The sequence below is a fragment of the Plectropomus leopardus genome, chromosome 8 (genome assembly GCF_008729295.1).
Source record: "Plectropomus leopardus isolate mb chromosome 8, YSFRI_Pleo_2.0, whole genome shotgun sequence".
NCBI lineage: Eukaryota > Metazoa > Chordata > Actinopteri > Perciformes > Serranidae > Plectropomus > Plectropomus leopardus.
The window spans coordinates 10,081,969-10,103,866 of NC_056470.1; the positions used below are offsets into that span (position 1 = coordinate 10,081,969).

The 21,898-nt window shown below is 38.3% G+C and overlaps 1 protein-coding gene across 1 annotated transcript in view; it reads right to left on the bottom strand.

The window, feature by feature from the left end:
• The window catches only part of nphp4 (nephronophthisis 4), a 195,674-nt gene that overhangs the window by 118,884 nt on the left and 54,892 nt on the right, over positions 1-21,898 (bottom strand). The window contains exons 7-8 of the mRNA XM_042491381.1: positions 13,721-13,905; positions 6,928-7,063 (exon numbers count right to left, since the gene is read on the bottom strand). Coding sequence (XP_042347315.1) covers positions 6,928-7,063; positions 13,721-13,905 — 321 coding nt within the window. The remainder of the gene's footprint in view (positions 1-6,927; positions 7,064-13,720; positions 13,906-21,898) is intronic.

A 21,898-nucleotide genomic window follows, 5' to 3' on the forward strand; every position in this document is an offset into this window, starting at 1 on the left:
TACTCTCCTGCTAAATATCTCTCACCTCATCAAACATTCATGCCAGAGAAGGCGAAGGTGGTGAAGTTGAGAGTGGTAGGAGATCTTTTTTTTTTTTTTTTGTCACCCACACAACAGTTTTTGCTAAGCTATTCTGGGAGGATGTAGACAGATATCAGTTTGATGGTTCCATCAGGTTTATTAGAATTTCTCAACTTGAGTGAACTTTGCATTGAAAGCAAAGGAAATGTACCCAAATGGGTGCATAACCATTCTCAATAAATGTCATGGCAATCTTTCTATTGGACTGAGAGATATCTTGTGTGCAAAGTTGATATTTTGGACTAGAGCTGGTAGGCGCAATAATAGAACTCATTAAGTGTCCAAAATAGAAAGAGTGAAGTGATATCACGAGAAACTCTACAACTAAAACTTACAAATGCAAATTCTTTGCATTGAAGCTTTGCTTAATCATTTATCTATACAGTGCACTGTGTTTCACATGGATGATGATTTTTACCGTCACACAATGCTTCTTGGACAGGTGATTCGATTGAAGGGTACAGAATTGCAAAATGGAGAGAGAAAATGGGGGTTAACAGAAGAGACAGGCCATAAAAAACAACAGAACGTATCCAACGTTAACAATCATTTCAAGTTGGAACAAAACAAAAACTCTGTACAGTGCGTCTGCTGTAAAACTGAAAAAGCCAACCATAATACCAGAACATCAGTGCTTGAGCATCTCAGCAGAAAGTATTCAGTATACAGTATACTTACGCTCCGAGCAGAGGATCAGATCAGCTGCCATTTAACAGACGCTATATAATTGTGATTGACAAGTTATGCCTTTGTTACTGTTTAGAAAGCATTGCTGATACCTATGTTATATGTGTCATCAGCGGCAGACATCATTGTGTTAAACGTCACTCCTGTCACGTCTCTTTTGGCCTCTTTTTTTAATTTGAAATCGCACACTGAAGAAAAGTGTTGCTGTCGTCATTTGGTTCTGCTTAAAAAAAACAGAGGCATATAGAAGGGACTTTGTAGTGGCTCTATAGCACGATCTCTGTGTAGAAAACGTTTGTCTCACAAACACACACACACACACACATTTTCTAATTAATCAATTGTTTAATCAGTAGAATACTTGATTATTTTAAAAAAAAATGATAGCTCAGCTCTTAAAAGGTTCATTCTTTTAGAGCATGAATGCGCTCAAAATTTTCTGAGAATCTTCTTATGTCTGCCCAATGGTGGTACATGAGAAAAGATCAGGAGGTCATCAAAAACATTAGACCTCATCGTTTGGGGAACGTAAACCCCTGCAGCAGATCTAATGTAAACCTGGCCATAAGTTGGTGAGACATAGTCTGAAAAAAAGTGCCAAGATCAATTGCCAGCTTCCAAAAAAGTACCTTTGGAAACTGGTGAAATGTTCAGTGGGTTGGAAAGACCACACAGGGTGGTCTGCGTTGCCCAGTCTATACTTTTTCAAAACCAACAAGCACACAGCAAGCACACAGAAACTGGCCAGGTGTTCATAGATGGGACGATGGGCAGAGCCCTAAATGTGCTCAAGATTCTCTCCAAATGTCTTGTATTCCTTCTTCCTTGCTTCCCGCTGTGTTCATTGCACCAATTGCCTCCATGTTGGCAGCAGTGGGGTGGCAGTTTGCTTTCAGAAATGAGTCTGGCAGAGTGCAACTAAAACCTGAATCAAGTTCTGAACAATGGCTGGGCCACATGGAGCCAACAGAATCATAACACACACACCACATCTGTGTTCTGATTGTGAATGCAAAGTTTTGCTTTCTGTAGCCTGTTCATTAGCCCCATTATTTTGCCTTTATAACTTCCTTCCTCACTTTGACAGCCACTTCCTTTTTCCACTTTCAAAAAAAGCCATTTTGAAAACAGTATGTCCAACTTTGGATATGTGATATGGTGGACAACACGCTGTGCAACCTTGTTCATTTTGAATATAGAGAAGTCTCTAGACTACGTCATTCACAAGTAGGACTAAAAGTCTAAGAATGCTCAAGTTTATTTCCAAACCAACGACTGAAATAAATGCTTATAATGTGAGAAAGCAGTCTTATGATTTTAGCCATGCTGGCAGTGTAGCTCTGGGGATAGCGAGGTCAGTTGGTCAGTCAGGCTTTGATGATCCCCTGACATTTAATCTTTTGCTAACAGCAGGTTGACATTTGTGATTTTGAGTGAAATGTTTTGACAACTGTTTGATGGATTGCCCTAAAAATTGGAACAGACATCAGTGTCCTTGTCAGGATGAATTGGTGATCCTCTGACTTTCAATCCTGTGCCGTCATCAGGTCAAAATACAAATTATCCAACTTTGTGACCAAATGGATGCAAAACTAATGACACTGCCTCTACCTTAGCTGCTCACAACGTCATTAACGTACCTGGAGGCTTGTTGTTTTTATGAATTCTTAATTTTGTTCTCAAAGTCACAAACTCCCGATAACATAGGAATGTTTTAGTATTTGAGTCAAATAAACCAACACACACCCCCAATCAGGGCTTCTGTCAAGAAACCAGGTGTGTAGGAGTTTGTTGGCAAAAACATTTGAAGCTATTTGAATAATTCTCTATATTTGCGTGCCTTCCCATAAGCAATGTTTACTGCAACTTTCAGATAACAGGCATATCATTTCTTAGTTGGGAAAATGATATTCTTGATCATTCAAATTGTGGTATGGTAAATTAGGATTTGCTTTACTTCATAAAAGATTGAACAGCAAAGCAGAGTATAAACAGCAAGCAACAAAGATGGCAAACTGCTACTCACTTGTGATATGTTTAATACTTAGGAAAAAAGCTCTTCTGTAAAAACAATTTTTCCCTACACTACATCCATCATATGTCAACAAGTCCATGAAAAAAAACACTCTTATCCATGGTGAAAACAAAAGGGGGGAAACTGTCCATTTACATCAGACTGATTGGCTGTCAAGTGGTTACAGGGGTAAGAACGGGTGAATTAATACATAAATGCAAATGCACCATGGCGCGCCGATGACCGAGTGGCTGGCTGTATTTCTGCTGCTTTTAATTGGTGATCTGGTGACCCACGCTTGTATAAAGTATATCACGCAGTAACACAATGAGAGCCCAGCCTTGGCATGCGTTAAGTGTTGAAGGCTCACCCACGCACATAATTACCACCGTCTTTCTGAGGTTTTCCATGCCATGAGCGGTTAAGTGGTGCGGTTTGAATTTGGAAATGACTTCCCCGGGGGTGTGTTGACTATGTCAGTCTGTACCAGGTGCCAGCTACTGGTCTTTGTAATTCATATGGACAGAGGGGAAACATGACAGGACTTCAGATTAGGACTCAACTAAATTATGATATTTGGTGGACAAAAGCTTTGGACTTTTTATGTTGAAATGGAATATTAATTTAGATATTTAGTAACCATACTGCCTAACGTGGCAGTATGGTTACAAAACCTTTTGACTTGCTTATAAAAGACCATTTACATCATCACACAATACTTTTTTTCGTATACATAAGAGAGTTTGTGTGTCGAGCCTCCTGCTCTATGAAAAAATAACTTATCTGACCAACCAAGAATCAAGTAGCACTGAACAGCAATGTCTGAGCATTATATCATCTTTGATTGTAGACTTATATCTGTCCACAACATCAACAGACCAACACAGCAGGTCGATCAACTTTAAATGACAGGCAGCCCAAGACACTGATTACATGCTGTTCACTGTCAACTATTACAGACAGCTGCAAAGTGGAGAGAGCTATGGCACAGAAAGAATGTTTATGTACGGTAGCTGTGGAAAAAAAAATCTGCACTGAAACTGAAAGTCAGGTATTAACTCTGCAACCATAAATTAATTAAATATCTAGTTAGCCCTTTAATGACAAATTAAAGGGCTAACTAGATTTTTATTATCTGTAATACAGTCCAGCTGATTAGGGCTGTGTATTGGTACTCAATATCTTTAAGATATCAACCAAAAACCCTTTACTTATTGTATCATAACTTCTCCAATACCTGCATAAAGTTCTTTTTACACCTGGAGTCTGATCCCAGATTGTTCCAATGTCCTGCCAAATAAGGAAACTTTCTGTTGCTGCCCTCTCTGGAGCCACTCTACAATCTGCAAACAGTCAGTTCAGCGTATTAAATTTGGGTGTGTCATGGTCTGGTCAAATCATCATGACTTGTGCAGAGCTCACATTCCCCCAGCAGCATCGTAAACCAATTATTTTTAGGGAGGTGAAGTTGAGTGTCATATATTTGATAGAGCTAGCAGTACACCGTGCTAAGATGCCACAAAAATGTTCAAAAGTATGGCTACACAACAAGCCATGTCAGTCATATCATAGTTACCAAATAAAGGACTCAATTGGTATTGGTATGCCTTTCAGGACACAGATATTGGTACTGGTATCTTAATTTTTTTTTTTTTTTTAAAAACAGCCTTACAACTGATACTGGATTTTTGAGGCTCATGCAGATACCAATTTTGAGAGTTTAAAGAATAAATTTGATTTTATAGACAGATTGTAGGACATCTGTTTTCTGCAGTGCAAATTCTTGTTGTATGTCAGCTGCTATATACTTTTGTTAAATTTAATTTTTGTTAATTCATTTCAGTTTCATCAGTTTTTCACTTGTTTCTAAGTTTCATATGAATAAACTATAGGTGTTAGTTCATAGGCATTATAATACTTATTAAAGACCTATATGACTCACTCAAGCAATAAGTGGGAAAAAACAAACAGTATCACACTCCCAATTCTCAGAAACCCCTGGCAGCATATTTAATTCTCCACATTTCCCAGAAAGCCTTTCAATCACCCTGAAAAACTTTCCCCATACAAGCAGTGTTTCAGCAGTGGCAGAAGTGACTGTACAGTAGACCTACGCAGTGAGTTTTTTTGGGAATAAAGTGAGTCATGCCCATAGGCTGTGAGTCAATGATCTTAACCATCACCCTGGCAACATTTTGGAGCCTGGAGTTTGAGTTCACTGGCCATTGCCACTTTGTTACTTACTGGAGCTAGAACATCCTAACTTATGCTAAAAGGTGAGGTTAGACAAAGTGGCAACCACTACCACAGCTTTAACTCCTGTCACTTAAAACTTCCCTGTGGAGTTTTTGACCTCCCGTACACAAGGATGCACATGAGTACACACACCCACGCTGGTGACCAGTTACTCAGTCCTACAATTTCACACTATATTCCACTGATCCACAGGTGGTGGTAACACGCTGAGATATGCTGCAACGTTCCAGCAAAGAAAAGAAAGAGGAAGACTGCAAGCTCGTAAACATGGATGTAAAGAAAGCGAGATTAAAAATACTTAAAAGTAGGAACAGACAAGGTTTGGGGTTTTTTATCAGGTTTTTAGTTCGATGCCTGAAATAAAGTCTGTGTTTAACATAAGTTTGAGAGACTTTTAAGTTTGGTTCTATGACATAAAATACATCAGTAAATACCCAACTTATGAATTTTGAAGGCTTTAGATGTATTAAAAGAGGAAGCTGCTAACAAGTGGGTGAATGAGACAGAGCTTCATCACGCTGAGCATAGCTTTACAGCCTAGTTGTGCTGGTGACATTGAAGTCATGTGACCTTAGTGTAGTTCGTTTGTAGCCTAACATTAGTTTTTTACTTCTGCCAATTGCATTTGCACCTCAGATATCATAAAAGTGGTGCGCATATGCGAAGATTATCTTGCTGAACAAAATGTTTACTATCAAAAACTTTGTTTGTCACAAAGATTATTTTCTGCAATAATCCAAAATCCAATGGGATTCTCCCAAAAAAATTTGGGAAAACCAGGGAACCAGGGTGATGCTAACCCCCATGCCAGCATCCAAAATAACATCAACCCTGATGCAATCCACAGATATGCCAACCTAATACACAAGAATGTTGGCTTTCTAACATACATTTATACTCTTTGGTAACTGGGGATAAGGCTTTGGTGGAATCACAGTGTTATGGTATACCAGGGTATTTAGAAATCCCAAAGGTATGTTTTTCAATATCATCATATATACTGTATCATATCACTGGTGCTGCACACTTATACCTCATATATAGCATACCTAAGTGAAATATCAGGAAGGTAGGAAGGTATAAAAGGTTAAATACCATCCAAGCTTACTGGGGATAGCTACTAATAGCTACCAGTTTGTGCGATGGATATCATACCACAGCAGCGGACAGAAGGACATAGTGAAAGCCAGGCTTACTTCATAATGATAAAGGAAAAAAAAAGTCTATTTTTCCTTTATAAACTCAACTTTGCAAATGTTTGATGAGGAAGCATTTTGCTGAGCAAAACACAGACACAGTACATTTTGGTGAGTAACACGAAGACTTAGTAACTTTTCAGTCGAGGTGTATTTTAACAAAAGATGAAAAATAAGTTATTGAAACTAGACTTTTTTGCAAAATGTCAAGAGAGACTGGGCAGTTGTCCCGATGAAAGACCCAAAATGAAGGAATAGATGGACCTCCTGTTGATCAAATATATTACAGTGAGGATAAGAAGCAAGCTGACAGCTCTGGCCAGTTCATCATGATTGGATTCTGGTTCCTTACTTCAGTCTCACACGTCCATCCTTTCATCTATACTTTCAGTCTTTCTTGTTTACATAGGCTCGTGGCCAAGGATGCCTTCAGTAATTTCCTCTGAGAGTAAGAAGCAAGAGATGGATGGAGTGATACTCCAAGGACAAGAGAGAGGTGGCGCAAGAACAAAGGCAGGATGAGGAGAGGACAGAGAGGTGTCTTTGCTACTTGTATAATTGTAAATACCTGTTTGAGCTGACTGAAGAGTTCATTCTGTTTTGTCCTAATTCCATCAAGAGGTTGACTTCAGACTAGGCGCTGGGTTTAGGATTAGCATTAAGTATGGTGAAGTGTTTGTGCATTCCTCTTACCATCGTCTCTCGGCCAATTGGAGCAGAGAAGACAAACTCCAGCTGGAAGACAATTGCCAGAGCTTGATGATTGGTCAGCCGAAGCTCCAAGCTGCTACGAAGGCCCAGCATCTGAGGGAGGGATGATGTTGCTGAACTGAGGAGACAGGAAAGATACAAACACATATATAGTGAGAGTGGAGTGTTAAGAGGGAGAGAGGTGCAAGGAAAGATGCTATTATTGGACAAACATAAAGCTCATTTGTGACTTATGTGCTTTAAAGCCATTACTGACAAAAATGATAATGTCTAATTTAAATGTAGAGTGCCCTTATTTCTTTTAATAGAGTTTAATTTGTATTAAAAGAAAAGAAATCAATGTGTTGGGAGGATTTACACTCGCTCGCTGAATGTTCCCTGGCAAGCACTGGCCTCCTGTGTGAGCAGTGGAACAGCACTCTTGGTATTCGTCATTCACAGTTTGCATACACCATAGGCGGGAGCATACTGTGGAGCGCCGGCGTGTCACGAGGTGGGGCCGAGCGCCTTTTCTCTTTTTCGCTTCACGGACTCTCTGGAGAACTAAACAAGCGAGCGTTTCAGAGTTTTTTTTCCACTCTCTCTTTCTCTGCTGTCTGGAAGCACCAGGCATAACACAAGCAAGACAGACTGTCAGCCTTCAAAAGCAGCACCCCGAAAAAAAAAAATCATAATTATTGCCTTGACTGTTGTTATCGCACTAAAACCACTTTTACAGAACACTTTCTTCAACAAAGAAAACAGAACATAGCAGATCATATAACTTTTGTTGTTAATTTGATGATGATTGTTGTTGCCCGTATAATGCAGTGATTAAGCGCCAATTGTTGGTTAGCATGTAACTGTGTTGATTATGCTTACCCGTGTTCTAGCACACAATCTCATGCCTGTAAGACACCTGTGTAATCACCACATCAGCTAGTGTCTCATTTGAAGTAGCAACCACAATGCACTTTAATTCAGACCATCGCCATTCAGTTGAGAGGCTGCTGACTGAGTACAGGAAGAAGGTGACTGAGATGGAGGAACTTCTCCACCAGAGAGACACTGAAATCCTGAATCTCAGACAGGAAAAGGAAGATCTCTCTAGCAAACTAACAGAGAGCACAAAAGAGCTGAGCAGCAAAGAAGCCACTCTCCTTCAGAGTGAAGACGCCTGGAAGGCTAAACATACCGCTTTGGAGGAGAAACTCAAAGAAAGCCTGGCTGATAAAAAGGACGAGCTGAAGGAACTGAATGAAAGATTGAGAAAGACCCTGGCTGAGAATCAGATGAAATGGGAAAAGTTGGAGATTGAATACAGGAATAAGGTTAACCAGATGGAGGGACAGATCCGAAGGTGGGACACTAAATTCCTGGATCTACGCAACGAAAATGACATTCTCTCTAAAAAGCTCGCTGAGACTGAAAAAGAGCTCAGCAGCAAAAATGCTGACTTCCTCCAGAGCAAGAGAGCCTGGCAGGCCAAATACAGAGCTCTGGAGGAAAACTCCCAACAAGACCTGGTTGAGAAACACCACAGCTGGGAAACCAAAGAAAGACAAATGCAGGATGAGAAGGAAGACCTTGAGAATCAACAATCAACATCCAACAAGAAGTTTTTTCGCAAGAGGAAAACAGATGACAGACAGACAGAGTTACAGAGAATTAAAGACAAAATGCATGCAAAGGAAATGAAAAATTCCCCAAAAATCAATCAGGCAAAAAAAAAAAATAAATAAATTAAAAAATATATATTTACTGTTTCTGCCTCCCTGAATATAAATATACTGTACAAATACAATTTTATGACATTATGATAAATAAGTAGAAATAGTACTCGTATCTGATTATGTTATGGTTTACCCCTTAGGGATGGTTTGCTGCATAGGACACACTTTTTATTCTTTTTTTTTTTGATAATTATGGCTGTTTCTATGCATATGGCATACATTTTGGCAAGATTGTGTATTTTTGTTTGATCTTGGAATTTCCAGCTCAGTTCATACAATAAGTCTAAAATACACTGTGTAAACAAAGTTCATACTGTTAAGTGCAAAAAACATGCCATTGAAACAAGGTACAAGGTACAATTAGTCATTTTTTAATATTTGAAGGGTAAAATTAATTAACATTTGATATTTATGATGAGGACTATAACATTTTTTTATAGCCTGATTTTAAAGTACATTTTGTGTGCAGATTCTGTGATTGTTGGAACAGTAGGTGGAGGATGACAAAACAAGACGAATTTTGTGGGCTTTGTTTTGTTTCTGATGATTTGTAATGTTGTGTGTTTTATGATTATTTAAATATTGTTCATTTAAATGGAGTCTGGTGGGTTTGGAAATAGCGATTTTAGAAAAAAAGGTGCACCTGTGTAGGGATACTTTTCAGAAACTGTCAGAAACCTTAGCGCTTCAGCGACAAAAACAAAAGCGCAAACGTGCCCCGCATGGCTAGATTGCAGCCTGTTCTGCAGATGCTGACTGCAGTGGTCTCACTACATAATGGACCAACTTCAAAAATCATTGTTTTCTTTAATTACTTAGATACAAAAACTTGAGAAAATAGGATCCAGGTTGAAAAATACTTGACATACTCTTTGAGGTATGACAAATTCTGTGCATCTATAAGTATGACAAATATTACTTTACAATATGAAAAAAACAACATGTAAACAAGTTCCCATTGAAACAAAATCAATTTCATCACTTCTGTTACAGCAGCCAAGAGCACCCCCAAATCTCAAACCTCTTATCACATTAACATTTAGAAACCCAAAAGTTGCTTGCACACAGCTTTTCTGTTAAGATTTCTTGTGACATGTTGCATTGTAGTTTTGTTGTATTTTGCATATTATCTGTGGAAAGAAAGGTGATCTGTTGTGACGGGATTTTTGTATTCTCTCTACATAACTTGCAGGAACAAAATGCTCAAGTAACAAGCATGACATACCTGCACAATGTTAAAAAAAAAAATAAAAAATGCAGTTCTGCTCAATGGCTCACTGATGTGCCCTGACAGCTCATTAATTGAAACTGCTGGCTGTTGTTTACTTGTGCCGGTCAAAGGTTCACTCGCTCTCAGCATTCATGTTAAGAAATGCTTCCAGTGGTTCAGTGGGGTGTAATGGGATATTTTTGACAGCTGGTGTACCCAAAGCACAATAAGTTACAAACATATCTGAGGGAATCTGGCTATTTTACAGTCCCCACTGATCCATTGGTAAAGTGCAGCGACCAGCTCTGAATCTAAGGACCTGAATTTGTGGAAATTGGGTTTAACAAAAGTAATGAGTGTGCTGTAACATGCAACCATCTTAGGGTATACTCTTTTTTTAGTTGCAACCAGCAATTCTTTTGCTTTTGCTATTGGGGCCTGTGTCTACATAAAGTTTTTTTTTTTCTTCAGCAACGGTGTCTTGTTTTCAACTACTCCCTATGAGGAGCAGGCATCTGCGGCAGCTTGCCCATCTGTCGGAGTAGCTTTTCTGCTTAAAAAAAAGTTATGTGGACACAGGCACTTTGTTGGTTGGTCGGTCGAAATTTCCCCACCCTTTCATGACTACAGTTTTTTCCCAAGAAGGCTCATATTTGGCATGAATGTCAAATCTGTTTGTGTGTGAAGATGTTTGTTTGTCTTCATGCCAACTGGCTAAAAGGGCTGTGATAATGGGGGAGCCTATTGCAAAACTGCGCCTAACTTCTAAATGGATTTACTTAGCATGACCAATCTGCATAGGAACACACACTAACACACACACCGATAGACATAAACACACACACACATAATTTTGCCATGTCCTGCATAACTCATAAACCTGTAGTTCTACACACTTGTGGGTGGTGCAGCTCTGTATTCTGTTGGTCCATCCGTTTGTTGGTCCACAAAGTAGTGTTACCAAAAATATTGATTTACTGGCACATGTAGATTCTTAATACCTTAAACAGTTTCAATCTAAATGAAATACAAATACTCATTTTACATAATATCAATACCCCAATACTAGCAGCACCTTAGCACTCTCTAATAGTTAATGTTTACTAATACCATTCTGCTTTTCTCTGCAACTAACCAAGACAAGGAAAATGCAAATTTTCCCTGTGGTAAAAAAAAAAAAAAAAAGACGACAACAAATATCAACATTTTTCAAAGTTTTGTATCAAAGTTCAACACTTGCAAAGCTTTTACCAACCTAAAGCAACTGCAATTTACTAACTGTAAGGCTGAAATTTGCGACTTGTTAATCAAAGTAGCCACACCTTGAAGCATACCTTGCTTTATTGTCTATTTCATTCTAAATGAGACCACAAGTAATAAAAGGTAGATCATAAACTATTTAAGAAATCAAGTGAGAGGTGGGATAATTTTTTTTTATTTTTGCAGCCAGTGGAGTCGCCTCCTGCTGACAAAATGAAAGAATGCAGGTTTTAAGGCACTCCCCCATGGGCTTAGGTTTTAAAACCCTAATTTAACCCGCGGTGTGATACATGAATGCGTGGATGCATGCTTTTACATGGTTGCAGCTGTTGATAAATTGAAATAAAATTAGATTAGAGACTTCTATGTGATGTGCAATGCAGATGCTTCAAATTCTTATTTTCACCAGGGACTCAGTTTCCAGCTGTGGTACTCTACCCTCTTTGGCTTTGACATGCTAAATCCGTTCAATCCAAGTGTTTTACTGCTGATCTAAGGCAGACGCTGGTGACCTTACATCAGCACATGCACTTTGACAAGGTTAGTATTGAGTGTCATGGTGTCTCAATAAAACCCAGGGGCAGAGGCAGTGGGAGCCATATCTCCCTGATTGGTTATGAAGTGCTCGCACATATTGGAATGTATTGCAAGACAGTTTTATGAGGACGGAAGGCTGTGTGTCATGGAACAGTGCGTAAATCATGAGGCTGGGGTTGAGTAAGGACATGTAGGGCCTTAGCAAGCGTATTTGCTATTTGAGCAAGGTCAATGGACTAGCAAGAAAGTCACATACAAATGACAGATATATTTGTTCCTACGAGATTATATTTAAAATGTTATTGTGTGCATTAACCAGTACGATCAAAGGTTGAAAGAGGTTATGGTTTTCTTTAGTAATATTGACTTACCAAATTGTAATTGAACTGAATGGAATTTGACTGACAGGAATTTGATCGATGCAACAACTAATAAACTGTGTAGAGGCATTATTCTTACTTGGCTTTTTCAGCTTTTTTCAGCGCTAAGACGCTGATCGTGTATTAGCCAGACATAACTGATACTTATTATAACTAAGAACTGAAATGTATATATAGCCTCATTTAATACTGCATACACAAGAATGGTCTTACTCAGTTTCACAAAGAGAGTTACAGATTATAAAATTGGGGAAATAACGAGACATAGTATTAATATCATCTGGTACCCTGAATTTGGGTATCTGTATTGTGGAAAAGTCTGATCAGTTCCTCTCTTTATGACAGAGCTAAATGGCAAAAAAATAATAATCTAAACTAATGGCAATAAACTGAAGATTCTCAATGACCCCGGTCATGGTAATTTTAAGTGTTTTATTGTAGGCAACTGAACTTGCTTGAGTTTCTTACAGACATTTCGCCTCTCATCTGAAGAACTGAGGAAGCCTCTTGGATGAGAGGGAAAACGTCTTCAAGAAACTCAAGCAAGTCAAATTGCCTACGATGTAGCATGTAGAATTGTAACTAATGTGATAAGTTGGTTTCGATGTTGAGCCCTCTAGACTTAAGCAGTTTGTTTGGTTTCCTCACTTCTGTTTCTGTGATTGTGGACTGAGCTGAACTGCCAGTCAACGTAATTTTATATATCGATGGGCTCTGATGCCAGTTCAACACGCTGAACCGCCAACAAAAAAAGCCAACAAGGGCTGACTAGTGTTGGACACTCCACAAAAACTAGGGCGACAGCGCTTACCGACAGCCCCACACTGAGCAACGGCTGACAGTAGGCTTGGTGTGTCAGGGCCTTGAGCCAGCTTAATGTAGAGGCATTCTTTAAATTAGTCATCATTTATAACACCCTCGCCCAACCCTTCACAAGATATTTCCTCATGTGTGGTGTAACACGTGTTCGACTGGGTCTACATGTGTTGAATGTAAAGGCCATGGCATATGACTCACACCATTTTAATACTCATTAAATCCCTTTGTGTACCATCATCCCCTGTATGTAAGTAGCTGCAGTCTTTACGATTCCTTAATCAATTACTCAGGTTTTTACTTTAATCTGTCACCAGCCTGTAGGTTTGTAGTGTGGTTAAGTCCAGCTTTAAGTGTGGCACAATGAAGCAGCTAAAAAAGGAAGGGTGGTGTTGAGACATTTTCAAACGTACAGCTTGCTTTAGTCCATATCAAAGGACCACTGTATCCAACGATCAAACAACCAGCCACCAGCACAGCCAGCACAACTGGAATCCTTTTTGTCTCGTCATATGACAATAAAAATGACACAGGCATGACACAAATGGTCACCCGGGGAAAAATAAGACACAAGTCTGCAATGTTTCACTGTTTTAAGACATCTCCCAACTAATACTATACACAAATGAAATTCATAGCAACCTGGCTTTTTCAAAAATACAATTTCTGCTGACTTTACAGGATAAACTTTCAATCACCTGCCTATCAGCAAAAGGACCAGTGCTGGGAGAGGCTGATGAAATACTATAAAAATAAGCATTTCTGAAATTAAATCTTTGGATTTTGTCTGAGAACAGAATATTGCTTCACTATTTCCTACAGCAACAGCTCCACTCTACCCATCTTTTACCCCGGCTCACCTGTCTTTAACCAGGGTGCTCTGTTTGGAAGTGCTGTCTGCTCGACCTCTGGTCCCTGATGCTAGGGGCTCCAGCACCACCACTTGGGGCTTATCGAGGAAACACCAGCCATTGTGGACCCCGACATGAAGCCTCCTCTCCTGGATGACAACCGTCTTCAGTGTACCCTCTGGTCCTGGCTGTTTCTGAGAATCAGTGAGAGGAATATTGGTATTACTACAAAAACACATAATACGTCACATATGTACTCAAACAATTTGGTACTTTTGATAGGGGTATGTTTTTCGTGGTTTCGTGCCTGGCCCATCAGTTACACTGATGGAAAATCTTAAAGCTGCAGCACACATTAAAGCACAAGAAAGACATATTCATATTCTCAAATCTCAAGAGGATTACAAGTTCATATTTTGAAATGTCATGAAGTTATGCAAGTATGACAAAGGATTATGAACTTGACTGTAGATCTTGTGGACCCAATATGAAGAATAACTGAATATTTATATTGTTTGCTTGTCTGTTTCTCAGCCAGTTGGCAGAAGATCTCAAAAATACTCCATGAAGAAAACACAATCTATTTGATATTAAATTAAAATCTCAAAACATATATTAGGTTTCAAACAATAAGGACAATGGCATATCAATGGGTCTCTTCTGAAGCAATTACGAGGACTGACTGACAGCCTGTCCCAATTATCTTTTCACACTATCCTCAGGTCATTCTGCACCCTGACGGATTGGCTGTCAGTGGTCAAGCACTCGTCTGCACTACTTATGCACACCTTGCCACACTACTCATGAGTTAAAGACATTTAACATCTTATCAGCTGATTATTCTTTCAGGCACATTTCTGTCTGGACAAGAAAAGAGGAGACTTTAAAATGTCACTGAGAATATTATTAAACTCACTGCAAAAATTTCAAAACCAATCTTGTTTGAATCCCACTAGAAAATAAATATGTCGTAGTGCACTCAGTCCCTAATAACTTTGAAAGAGTGTGTTTTAATGGTCTTTAAAGGATAAAGGTTTATTCTAGCTTTGGTCTTATATCTATAGTTGTGATCAGTGTCCCTATCAGGTAAGACTGAACTGCACAAGGGCTGGGTATCAAACCTCAGTCTTTTCTCAGAACAGATGAAATTGTATGGCAGGTATTCGAAACTGCAAGGCAATGAAAGCTGCCATTAAATGTCTTAAATACAACATTCTGACAATTTGATACTTGGTTTAACAGGTGGATCATTACCAGTTTTTGCAGATTCACTTTTAGTTTTATGTTAAAATAAAGTGGTCTAGAGAATCTGGCTAGGAATGTCAGTTTCAGTTAATTTAGCTTTAGATAGCCTGACACCCATCAACAGATAACTAATTAGTTAATTTTTAAAGGGAAAAAAATGCAAAACGACATGAAATACAAGAGGTCTTTCCTCTTGGTCCGGCACTCCATTGACTCAGTTAGTTTTAATGCCGCATTTCAAAGCACTTTCCATTTAGAAATGGTAAATTTTAATGTTTTGTATTGTAAATGTCTTGGCTTTTATTTTATTTTCTATTGCCTTTGCTGACAAACAGCTGACTAGCAGCGTTAACATGCTGAAATATAGTGCCAGATGCCCATCCTCCGGTGTCCACTATTAATCTAATGTCACCCTGGCTGCTCTGCACAACACACCACCTGGGCAGGTGGGAACTAGCAGGCTGTATCACCCATTCATTGATTCATGGTGAGTAAGCAACCTCATTTTAAGCCACAAAGCCCCTTTTGCATTGTTATATGTGGGCACCACTAGCAGTGCTGACACTGCTAACAGTGCTAACAGAACGGTGCTAAAAGGGGTATGCGGCTTATAACTGAGCCACTTACTCAATGGGGCTACCTGGGGAGAGACCTGAGGGTGAGCACGATGGGCCTCATTTACGAATATGTGCATAGAAATGTTTTTACTCTGCACATTAAATAAGTGTGCACGCAAAACTAGCATTGGATTCATGATACATGCGCCGGCTGATTTTGTTCTTAACTCCACGTGTATGCTGGTGAATTAGAATTCTAAACTAACAAGGAAATACGTTTGCCCAGAGGTGTATCACTGAGAAAGTAGTGAAGTTGTTTTTGCATACATATTAAGGCCACACACACCACTGTCAGACTGTCAGTGAGCGTCTGTGAATGTAACCGCTGTGGGAAATAGCTGATCAGTCGTTCATCACTCCCTGCAAACATGTTCAATCATGGCGATCTCTGATGCGGTCTCTGCTGAAGTTATGGTCTGCAGTCTCTTACAGCAAGGTTAGAAATGATATCTTAACACCTGTTTAGAGGTAAATCTAAATCGTATACCATGCATGCTTATTCATGGGATACAAATGAACCAGATGGCTACAAAGGAACATATAGCATGCACAGTTTCTATAAAATAAAAACTGGGACACGTTTAATTTTTTAATTAATAACTGATAAGGATGAAAGAGTGTCAATTTCACAGTTATTTAATTGGCTACATTTGACCAGTGCATTAGTAAATTGATAGTTTTAAATGTTGTTCATTAGCCTTTTTTAATAATTACAGTTTTAATATTTTATACATTTAGTTAAAAGTGGCTTTGTCTGATTAGCATTTTGCCTCACAGTATTTGTTTTTATAGAACTGTATCTTCAGTTTTCATAGTTTCCTCTTGGATAAATGCTACAACCTTGTCACAACCTTTTTATAAAGTATGTCTAAACCAAGGTAAAATGAGAAGAACACAAGAAAGCACAGGCAGAGAGCAGGGTCTCTGCAAATAAATACATTACAGCACACTTCAACTGGGTCATAAGTGATGACTGAAGGCAACACGTCTGTGTACGTCTATACATATATATATATATATATATATATATATATATATATATATATATATATATATATATATATATATATATATAATTTTTTTTTATTTTTTTTTTTTTTTTTTTTCGAAAATCCTGCATAGTTTATCTCAAAGTAACTGACTTGCATTAATTAACTCTTTGAAACCTGGGGAAATTGGCTGGCTTTCTTGACAAAATATGGGATGAAATTAAAGTATAAAATAAGTACCCAAAAATTTACTTGACAATGACAAAATATGGGATGAAGGCAATAAGCAAAAAAGAAGAAATGGCTTAAAAGCGAGAGAGTAAAGTATAAAATAAGTACCAAAAACGTTAACAATAAAAATAAAAACACAAAAGAACAAAATGGAAACAAATAGACTAACAAAAAAATCTGTAAAGATAAAAAAATAATAATAATCACGGAAATGAAAATGTTTTGAAATGATATATAATTGCCAGGTTGCTCAGTTTTCAAGTTTTCAAAAGAAATCATACCAATACTTGCAAAAGGCGGCTAAATGCACCACAAGAAAACTAATATCAATTCAAGTTTTTAAAGGGTTAATCAACTGATCAAAAAGTAAAAAAAAAAAAAAAGTTGTACACTGTACTAAACTCAAATTATACTGTAATGAGATAACTGTGTGTCACAATTTATGGACACCATGTTTTGTTGTTTTTTTAACTATACTATGTATGTTAAATAACAAATGTTTCAAAGTCATCGTGTCAACAGGCGCTGGTGGAGATTGTACTGCCACCCTGTAGCTGCTGCCACTAATAACACACAGCTGACTGACAACTGCAAAGTGATTGACTGTAAACTCTCTAACCCCAAAGTGCAGCGCCATGCTGAGCTCACCTCTCATCCCACTCCTTCCCATTTGTTTCATTTCAATCTTTTCCCTCTTTCCATCACATCTCTTACTCCCACACTCCCCTTCTTTCGCTCTCGTTTCTTGTCATTCTCTCGTTCTGTCCCTCTCTCTGCTTAAAACCTTCTCCATATCCACCCACAGCTTCTCAATCAAATTAGCATATCAATTCAGCTTTGTTTTGTTTTTTTTTTTCTTTTAAAGCAGCAACAGCAGGAGCAGCAGCTGAGCCTGCCTGGCTACTGTACAGCCCACATACAGCACTGCTCGCTGCACCGCTCACATTACATCTCTGCACTAACTCCATCCCTCTCTCACTCTGCCTGTCTACTATCTACCCTCCTCTTTTTTTTTCAATGCTCATTCTTTTACTTGTAAGCGGCGGCTGGTATGTGCTCACCAGTGTACCACATTTTTTTCTTTTTGGTGATAGGGATAAAGGTCTGGATTCTCATCATCACCTAAAATGATACCTTCCCTTTCTGATTCATCTAAAAAAAAATGCCTAAAAGCGCCCCTCAGCTCGAGTGCTGTATTTTTTAGCACAAAAGATCCATGTAGGTTATACATTAGTACAATTCTGGCAACCCGAGAACAGAAGACACGTGTAAAAGAAAATGAGTTTTCTAAGTTTTCATAGCAGAACCTCACAAGGCCTTCTATAGGTCCATGCTTTTGTGAAAGCTTATTTTTTATTTACCTGTAAGAGAATGTGGTGACTCACTAATGCAATGTTCTATGTATAGTTTGTTTTGAATCATGTCAGCTCTCATTTTGCTTTGGGAGTGTTACGTAACTGTCTTCCAGCTGGATCACATAGGCTAAGGCTCCATTCAATTAACGCTTGCAGTCTGAGTGCCAAGACGAAGATGTTTCCTCACAGAGGACCGCACATCACACATTTCAATCCCACACTCAACTGCATGCACCGTGTAAGCACTGTAACAGGCAGGATAATTACTAATTACCGCAGAAAATGATACATCAAGTCCCTGGGACGTGCACTATACAGTTAAGGTGAGGTGTTGAAAGTGGAAAGGGAAAAAAGAAACTATATCTCTCTTGAAGTCAGCGTGTTGAAAATAGACACAGTGGTGTTTACATATTCACATTTACATATTCAGATGATCTCACTGCTTTATGTGGCTGAATTCTCTTGTGATGGTGTATATATGGAATTTATTCTCAGGTCTCTCTTATCAGCGAGATACTGAAATATGAATTAACCTTAAAGGGAAAGTTCACCCCAAAATCAAAGCTACATATTTCGCCTCTTACCTGTAGTGCTGTTTATTAATGTAGATTGTTGAAGTTGCTGAGTGTTGGAGCTACTGAGACATGTCTGCCTACTCTTCAATACAAAGGAACCAGAGCTGGGTGATATGGTTAATAGGTAATATTGCAATCTTTTTAGGCAACATCTCAATAGACGTTATACATATATATATATATATATATATATATATATATATATATATATATATATATATATATATCTCCTCTGAACTACAGTGGACTTCGAAAATACTACACTACTAAATAAACTACTGTTACAGTAAAGTTAAAGTACTGTTATAATAACATTAAAGAAAGTACTTTAATAACAAAGTTAAATGATGTATTGTTAGAATTACGTTAACCATTTGAAACCTGAGTAACTTGGCTTGATTTCTTTAAAAATCATGTAAAGGAGGCAATGAGCAACAAAAGAAGAAATGACCCAAAAAAGTATTAATAGCATTTGCAGGTCCTGCCGATGCTGCATGATTACAAAATTTGACATAATGGTTCGAATGCTGTTACAACAACACACAGCGTCTTCTGAAGCCTCCTGAAGACAGTGAGATTTTTGCAATCTTGTAAATTTAGTGCCAGCTTCCCTCGGCAATACGGATAAACTTGGGTACAACATCAAGTTTAAATTTATGCAGGAAATGTGGATGCAACAAGACCTCAAAGTAAGTATTAGCATCTGTCCCAGTCTGATCCCAGTGCAATCATAATCATTTTGTATCAACAATAAACAATATGACTTGTTTATTTCAATAACTCCACTTGAAACAACCTGCACAGCTACTTCAATCTCATCAGCAGTTGTTGCCATGTTTGGCTCTGGCACAGAGATCTCCATCCTTAATTCTGTCAACAAAGCTCTGACTGGCTCAGTTGTTTCTTCAATCAAGGAAACAGTCGCCAAATACATAAAGCAACAGAGCTAGTTAAGTTAACCCTTACAAACCTGGATTGACATAATTTTTTGATTCCTTTACAAAAGATAGACAGAAAAAAGGCAATAACCAATTGGCAAGAAATGTCCCCAAAAACATGCATGAAATTACTAAAAGAAATTACCTTAAAATTATTTTTTTTAAAAGAGAGGAAGATTATTAACAAGTACCCCCCCCCCCCCCCCAAAAAAAATGTCCAGATAACTGATTCTATTAGTAAAAAATATATATATATTTAAAATTATTTTTTTTACTTTTTTTGTGGTTATTTTCAAGCAATTTTCTTAATACTTTTCTACTAATTTTTTGCTATTTTTTGGCCATCGTATTAGGTTACTTGTTACATTCTCCCAAGTTTGTGAATGAAATCAAATCAATTTGGTCAGGTTTCAAAGAGAAAAAACAAAATGAAAAGGAAGTCTGTAATCAGGCTACAAAAATAAAATGGGATTGTTATCATAATAACATATCACAAAATCAACTCATAGTTTTTTACTCTTCTGTTTTCATTTATTTCATTATTTTTTTATTTATTTAGTTTTTAATTTCTGTGCTTGTAATATGTAACATTTGCAACATAGTAGTGATATAGGAATAAAGAGGTACTTTGCCCTCTCATTATTCCTACTTTGACCCTTTTTGTTAATTTTTGTTAATATGTGCCCAATGGTTGTCTTTATTTTACTATGTATAAGACAGCCTCTTACACAGAGATTTTGCCCAGGCTGAACAAAGCCCTATCTTACCTTGTTAACTTTCATTCATATAACTGGTGTAAGTTATGTATGTATAGTTTTCCAAGCAAAACATTACATTTTATTTGAATTGACCCATCCGACAAAAATTGTTCTTTTGACGAATGGCAGCAAGCGGCACAATCATGACGAGATATCTGTAAATAATAGCTTTCGGCGACATCCAGATTATAATTATGATTATGTCATACTCTCGCCTTCTTCCTCCACTGCAGCCAGTGCTGGGGAAATGACAGAGAAATGGCTTTGTCTCTTGTTGGACAGGTCTGCTGTGAAGTGTTTCACAGTGAGAATAAAAGAAAGATGGAGAGAAAGTTGTTTATAAAAGAACATCAGTTAAAGTGCTGCTTTCTGTTCTCTGCATCCCTCTCCTCCCTCCCCTCCTCCAAGTTTCTCTTTCATTTATTTCATTGCTCTTTCTTCTCACTCCGTCAGTCTCTCTCTCTCTACCTCTCTCACTCGCTATCCTCTTTCTTCTCCCGCTCGCCTCTGTCTGCTGCCGTCACAGATTTCTTCCTCCCTCGCCTGAAATATGAATATTTTAGAGCTAAGAAGCTTAAAGGGAACAATGAAATGGCCCCCAAGTTAAATTATACTCCATTTCCAGAGTCACAGAAGAGGGACTTTTCTGAGTGATGAGCACACCGGTGCCACGTGGGTGTGTCTTTCTCTTCTTCCACACACACATAAGCTTGTTGTTTCCAGCTTTTATGTCACATTTGTGATATCTTGCTTCTAAAGTTGCGAAACCAGGCAGTGATATTGTAACCGATCAACATGTTCAACACCGTAATGTACACTTGACACCTGGGTTACAAAAAGTGGAAGTTGCTCTGGGCCAACATGCCTATAGATGCTGTGTGTATCATTAAAGAAAAGGGAGGGAGGAGGCAGAAAGAGACTAATTTGCATGCTTTTGGAGGCAGTTTGTGTTAGAGCTTTGTTAACAGAGTAAACAAAAGCAGCGCCTTGTAAGGGAAGAGTTGGTGGTGGGTTTTTTTGTCTCACAATTACACGAGTCACCCTAGCGTGGGCGATGTAAGAAGGGAAGCTAAACATTCTGCTTAACCATCCATTTCCTGTTGAAAGACAATAAACAGAAAATGTTTGGACGCCAGTGCATCACTATTATCTGTGATGGCTTCTCTCGTGTCTGTTACCCTGCAGTGCATCAAGAGCAAGCCAAAGCTGAGTTTATACCGATATGGCCTTGAGGGCTCAACAGAAATGTTTCTTTAACTGCAAAAACCCCCACATTTCTAATGTGTCTGCAATCTCGAGGAAAAATGACTATATTCCTTTGAAATCTATGTTGGGGATAAAGTGCTCACCAGCAAGTCAAAGATAACACTGGTAGAAAAACATATCTTATCTTGGAATGAAAAACTCCACAGAAAATACAGGCAACACTTTTCTGTGGAGGATTGTAGTGCATAATGTTTGCTGAAGAGGTTTGTATTT